At 33.6% G+C, this 7,386-nt stretch overlaps 1 protein-coding gene across 1 annotated transcript; it reads right to left on the reverse strand.

The window, feature by feature from the left end:
* Positions 1-1,294: 1,294 nt before the first annotated feature.
* On the reverse strand, positions 1,295-4,345 carry LOC115440433 (juvenile hormone acid O-methyltransferase). Its single transcript, XM_037442560.1, has 5 exons — positions 4,247-4,345; positions 2,970-3,338; positions 2,417-2,588; positions 2,034-2,142; positions 1,295-1,516 (listed from the first exon to the last, which is right to left on the reverse strand). Exons 1-5 carry the CDS (start codon positions 4,288-4,290, stop codon positions 1,362-1,364), a joined length of 849 nt encoding a protein of 282 aa, XP_037298457.1. The 5' UTR covers positions 4,291-4,345; the 3' UTR covers positions 1,295-1,361.
* Positions 4,346-7,386: the final 3,041 nt, after the last annotated feature.

Consider the following 7,386-nt stretch of genomic DNA (forward strand, 5'->3'; position numbering starts at 1 on the left):
AGTATTTTCTCTAAATTACGCCGAAAACGTATAATATTATAATCCAAAAAAAAAAAAATTATGGAAGGACTTAGTGGACTTACTTTATTGCCTTAAATGACGAGACGAACTTGCCGTTCGCCTTATGATAAGCGCTCAGAACAATGCCCATAAATAGTGGAAACACCATCCAACACCTTGAATTACAAAGTATTGTTTGGTATTCAACTGCGCTCGCCATCCTGAGACATGAGGTGTTAAGTAGCCAGCCAGTAGTTACACTGCCTACATTATTTGTAATAGACTAAGATCTTGAAGACGTATGTATCTAAAATAAATTTGCTACATTTTGCATCCTTTTATTATTTTAGTAGTATGTGTTTAAATTTGTTAATATGTTTTTGCGCCTGCGTATTACAAAGCTGTAGATAAAGCAAGCGTGTTGTATTATTTATTTGAATATTTTAATCTCACTAATAAATTAGTTTTTCATGTATGTTTTAGTATTATGCAAAAATATTAAACCTTAAATTTATCGTAATACTCTTGATACTCTATATCCATCTCAACCTCGCGTAGGCTATTTTTAGACGTTTCACACATACTTTTTTTACAAAAAGGTGTAGAAGCATCATAAACAGTCTTAAAGTGGCGCGCTAATATTGATTTAATTAGCACGACCGGCATCAGTATCTCGTTAGCATCGGTTGAAGTATGTCTACTAATAAATGTTCCAAAAAATTAGTTATATGATATTAATAAAAATGATAGGCTATACTACTTTCACGCGATACAATGTTGTTTGTTATAATAAGTATAAGTTATCTATGCGAGTGATTATAATGTGTCGTTTTTGAAGGCCGAGTGCAGTATAGGTGTCGTATCTGCACATTTTTATGTAGTAAAATATTATTGATTGTAGATAATTTATGTTGAACACTAGTCATTGAGGCAGGTGACGATGAGGCCTACATAATGGAAGAAAACATATTTTAAATAATTAAATATTGCCTTCTTTCTTCCCTAACAAAAAGAGATCGTAAAATAACGATAAACTATCACTAAGTTAATTTACTAGTTACATTTATAGCTAGCCATTACAAAGTAAATTCCAGTGCTTTCCTTTTAAGTCATTCATAATGCCCATGCCTTTTATTTTTGTCTAATACCTAGTAGTGACTGGAAGGTGACTTATCTTGAGGTCAGCAGGCTGGTGATCAAAAAGTCAAATAATTTCTACAACATTGCGAGTATGTTTGCACGGACCTTGTACTAGGAAAGAGGTATAAGAACAGGTTCAATAAATAAGACAGTGGAATGGAAACAAAATATCTATTTACCCATAATATAACATAAAAATGCAAAATTCACCTTTCGTTTGGTTACTTAGAACAATGGATTATCATTAAGTTATAGTGACTCTTGACGCCTTTCTCACTCACCAGGTGCATGTTTCTCTGGATTTGAATGAACTCTTCCAGAAATTCCGGCCACAAGTCCTTCGGGATATCAAAAGGATTTACTGCTGTCAATAATTCTGTAAATGTTGAAATTTAAATGTAATTTAGATTTAGGGCAACTATTTATTCAGACGGTTACTTGGGGCTTTTAGGTATTTCCATGCTAAAATTATGTTCAACCTATGTCATGTAATGTAGACATTTCCCACCTCCCTTTTGAATGAAAACCACACCTTTGACTTTTGTAAAAAATCATGTGTGTATTCTTTGTGAATTTATCGTTCGCTTTAACGGTGAAGGAAAACATCGCGAGGAAACCTGCACATCTGAGAAGTTCTCTATAGGAATTTCGAAGGTGTGTGAAGTCTACCAATCCGCATTAGGCCAGCGTGGTGGACTAAGGCCTAATCCCTCTCAGTAGTAGAGGAGGCCCGTGCTCAGCAGTGGGCAAGTATATAATACAGGGCTGATATTATTACTTATTATTATTATTTTGAATGAAAATTGCTCGCACCATGAAGAGGGAAGGAATGTAGTAAAACGATAATTCGTTTTGCTACATTCCTTCCCTTGCACTTTGATAAGTGTACACACCTTTCATTATATCAACTGATTCGTAATAGTATAACTTTTGTTTACATCTCACATCGTGAACGTTGAATCCAATATTTTTTAACATTTTTGTTACAGGAACATCTGGATCCTGAAACAAAGAAAAGGTTCAAACATTCAAATAAAACTATTTTATGATTTGTGTCGCGGTTTTTTATATTATAATATTCGACAGTCGTGTTAAAGACTTTGCAGCCTTGTGGTCTTTGGGGGACTAAGCTGTTGGTCATTCGAAAATTTAAAGTTACAATATCTATCTACATTTTTTATCGTTTTAGCTATTCATTCGTCTTATCATGAGAAATCAAAACCTTATTCAACCAACTTAAAGATACAACATATATATTTATTTTATTGTTACTGACCTCAAAATCATAATACAGCGACGGAAAAATATCGAAGTTGTGCATCCACGGCCCCCATTTTTTAGTTTTATACAACATTTCAAATATTAAATATACATCGCTAAATATTATAAATGCGGCAAAGAACTCTCCGTCCTTCTGTAACATGTTGTATATATTCGTGAAAGATTTCCTGAAAAATAAATATTATTCGGTAAGAGAAAATAAGGTGGTTTAAATCACGTCATAACTATTTATGTATTTACAGACTTCATGTACAGATAATTATATAGGCGGAGTTAATACCAAAGGCATTTCGTACCAGTCGACCTTACCAGGGTGGGGCAGGATAAACAAGGTAGCTGCAATTATAACTGGTGAGGTAAATAACTATGTGAGTAATTAGACAATTAACGGAGCATTCGTTGAATTATGCAGTGACCGCAAATCAAGGCTTTGATTTTAACATTAGAATGTTTTACACAGCCAATCCTCAATCATTCCATAGTATTCATCCATCCATCCACGAATTCATATTGCATAAAGTACGCCAATGGTAGCAGTATATACTAACAAGTGGTCATTAACCCAGTGAAATGTGAAGAACGAGAACACGTGGTCGAAACTCTCCTTCATGTCATCTGGTAAAGTTCCCGCGATGTCCATTTCAACAAATTTGATCCGTTTATTCCCATATTTATCGTTTGCAAATTTAACAGATTTTGGGTTAATCTCGGCTCCAACGAGAACTTCGTAGTCACTGGGCAGGAATGTAGATAGTATTGTAGTAACACTGCCGTCGCAGCTTCCGACATCCAGGACCCTTGCTTTGCTTTTCGGCCAGTTGAATCTGGGCGAATACTCCTCAAGGCACTTTTTTACATCTCTTCTTGAAATTCCATTTGCATGGTTAAACATTTCAACTTCATCGCTCATGTTGATACTAGAATAAAAATAAATTGACTGGTACCATGTCAAGACTTTGAATATGAACTGTAGTGATAACTGCCGCTTATAAATGGAAACTAGTAAAGACTTTTGTCTTAGCTTTCCAAATGGGCAATGTTAAGTATAAAATATATTACTATTTCGTAAATATTATTTCCATATTCAGCAAAATGTATGAAAAGTACATTTCGTCGACCACATTGAATAAAGTGGTTTAAAGGCTAACAGAAGATTTTAATACAAGCCCTTGCGGAATTGTTCATTGGAATCAGTGTATTGAATTTCTTTATGATGCTTGAGGAAGGAAAAATAATATCTATGTAATTTTTAAAATTCTAATTATCAACGCAACGATTTCTGTTATTAACAGTTCATCTAGTGTGAACATTTATAAGTATGATCGATAAAATCAATTATTGGGTTTAACTGGAGGGCATATTAGATAAATTATTTAAATATAGAAAAATATAACACATATTGCTTATTTATGTTTAATTTTAATAACTTTTTTTATTTTCCGGTGTCATACATTAATAACATTTGTATTAGAGGGTGATACCATGCGGATGGGGCTCTTAGGATGTCACTGACCTAATGAATGTTGATAAAAAAAATTACTATTTGGCATGACAAAATAAAAATATTCACAATTAAGATACGGATTAGAAAATATTAACTATAGATTTACACACATACTTACACCTTTTAACCCCGCCGGGGTTAGGCAGAGGCGAACCCGAATACTGATATTGAGTAGAAAAACTTAATATCAACTTTGTCTGACCCGGGGATCGAACCCGAGCCTTCAGAATTGCAATCGTACCATAATACGACATGCCACCAAAGCTGTCATAGAGTAAATAATAGGTATGTAAGATATAAACAATGAATATTTACACGGACCTCTGCGGAGCGCTCTCGGCGGTACACACGTGCTTATCACTCATTTTGTAAAGGTTTGAAACTGCGTCAGTTATGTCGAGCGGTGGTGTTTTATATATACCGTATATTAGGGATCCTTTGTCAGAAATCTAAGTTGATATTGACAATTATTTAAATTTATTAATAATTAACATTGATATGCAAAAGCAAAGTTTATCACTTTAGTATTTATTTGGTTCTAACATGTAGAAGTTGCCGTATTCTTAGTACATGACCTTAGTATTAATTTAGAGTATTTAACATTTGTGTGCCAAAATCGCATAGACGGCTTACGTTTTATTTGCTAGTGTACATTGAAGAACATCTGCATTTTCTTATAATTTATATTACTATAACTTTGCTCGTTTCACCTGAATTTAAAAATAGATATAATAAACAGAGTAGTTTCGCACAATAAAAATCAGCCTATATTTAAGCCCGATATGTTATTCCGAAAGGCACGCCCCTTTCATCCAAATTCTTCTCGCTTTTTCGGCATTTTCTTTTGGTAAACACCAAAATTATCAGTTATCGCAATAATAAGGTAAGTAAAATAAGATCTATGTCAATTCATTATCTTATGATTTTTTAATAGGTTTAATATTATTTGTTTCTTACGGAACAGTAACTGTATACTTATATGTGTGAGAAATAATTGTGGTAAAACTCTATACATTAAAGGAAGTCATCATATTAGTTGCTGTGGTAATTTATTTTAATCTTCTACATAACACGGTTGGTACTACTACACATATAGTTAGTTACACTATTTTATAAGTTAAGAACGGCTGGACCGATTTGTTGATTTTTTATTGGTCTGATTTGTTTTCGTCCTGAATAGCAGAATAACTATGTAATATCAGATAAATTATCGAACATACCCGATTTATATAAAAAATTCTAATTCTCAAAAGTCATTTGTAATTGTTAAGAAGAAGACCAAGATCCTGAGGATATATCTACACATATACAGGGTGTCCCAAAAAATAGTGTCAAGCGGAGGTCCAGAGATAGAGCACCCTTGCGGCTATCCAAATCACCCCTATGTATGTTCCGCGATTTTTAATAGTTTTCGAGTTATGAATATTTTACTGAAGTTTTGAGAATTTTCGATTTGAACAATTAAATGTTTTTTTTTAATTTAAGACTTCTACTTCGTGATTTTTTTGTTGCAATAAAATTTTCATTAGTTGCACTTTTTTGCTAAAAACAATCAAAAGCTTCGTAACTTTAATGAAAATTATGAAAATGTTGGTGTAAAGTGAAAAACTAATGTTCTATGAATTATGACTTAAATTTTCTAGTTTAAATTAAAACTCTAAACAGGTGACGTTATGGTTCTAAGGTAGGTTAAAAAATTCTCCAGACTCTCAACTTACATATTCATTAAAAAAAATAGTCCTTCATAAGTGATAATTTGCCTAAAAGGCAGCAAGGTGGAAAATTCTTAAAATTTGCCATTAGATTACATTTATTTTTTTTGACGTCTCATTATTCCTAAGGTTAATTAGTATGTTAACTAAGCGAAAATGACTGCAAGAAAGCTATGAGTTAAACATTTGGCATATTCTTATGTTTAAGTTCAATTGATTCTACATGATTCGTTCTCGCGGTTTAAAGGTTGTAAACGTGGGTGCAAACTTTTTTAGGTGTGACATGTGATGTCCTTTGTTTTTTTAGAAATAAAAAATTGTCGCCTGGTTGGCAAATAATTACAGGTGCGATCAAAAATTTGTCTGTTCCATAGCTGTAGTATGAGGTCCGATTTATTTGGTTTATTTTGTTAAAATATAAAACATTTCAGAAATAAAAAAAGTGTAAAAGTGTCAGTTATAGTCAAAAAAAGGAAAATAAATAAAAAAAAAACCATTCAAGACCATAATTAAAATCTATCATCCATTTATCAGTGCGCGAGAATTTTATTTATTTTTATTGCTTGAAAGTGCCACGGAGAAGACTATCAAATGTGCGACGAGCTACCTCATGTGCAAATCGCACTATCGACCAGCGAGAGACAGATAATGATAACATTCGTATTGGTATGGCAAAATTTCGTTCCACAGTGAATAATACTGAACAAATATATGTAGGTGATAAGAAGTTCACCGGGTCATCTATCTAAAAAAAATTTGCTACCATAATGTCTAAAAAATTGTCAAGGTTAAAATATTTATGCATATGTATTGTATTAAAAATGAATGGTTATAGTCAATGATTTTGAAGTAAAATTTCTTTAGAATCGTTGTGATTTGAATCTCGATGAAATGAAAATACGTCACCATATTTGATAAAGGAACAATGTTTAACCAGCCTGCATGCGACATTTTGCATCTTTTTATTATTTTATAAGTTCATATGTGTTTAATTTTGTTAATATGTGTTTGCGCCTGCGTTTTACAAAGCTCTATTTTAAAGCAAGCGTGTTGTTGTATTATTTATGCAGTGGCGGAGCTGTGCGTGGGCGAAGTGGGCCCTTGCCCACGGCCTCGCACTTAAAGGGGCCTCGCAAGGCCTCTTTAAATACGATGCAACAAGATTTCAAATCCCCGTTTATTTATAAAATTAAAAAAAAAAAAAAAAATATTTTCACACTCGTCATTTTCCCGAACTTGAAATAAAAACAAAACATAACTCCTAGTTTTACGCTTTATAAAGACACGGTAGCCTTTTGCTTATTTAAACTTGACGCGTGTGACTCGAGTGATTGAATCACTTGTAAGAAAGTGTGTCTATTATAAACGGAGAAACTATAGACCAAATAAGCGTTTTATCTCTTACTCACAGTGAAAGTCCGAACGAGACATAAATCGTTATTAATCTGTCTTTATGGCTGTATTTAATTGACACCAAGCTAAATTGACGTTTGTGGAGTCAAACATTTGTATTCTCTAAAGAATCCGATATTACGTGGCCCTTAGTCGATCATTTATGTCGAAGAGTCTCCGGCCAGATCTTCTGGCCAATGTAATCGCAGCCTTGTTCTCGGCCACTGAGGAGCACCATCGATGTTCCCCGCCTGTCTGTAGCAGGGCGTCTTCCCGGCGCGTTGTAAAACCGGGAAGCCCGTCCTACTAAAGAAGGAGGGACGACCCGTTGAGTCGCCGTCGGCCTACCGATCCATC

This window comes from Manduca sexta, chromosome 24 (genome assembly GCF_014839805.1).
Source record: "Manduca sexta isolate Smith_Timp_Sample1 chromosome 24, JHU_Msex_v1.0, whole genome shotgun sequence".
Lineage (NCBI taxonomy): Eukaryota > Metazoa > Arthropoda > Insecta > Lepidoptera > Sphingidae > Manduca > Manduca sexta.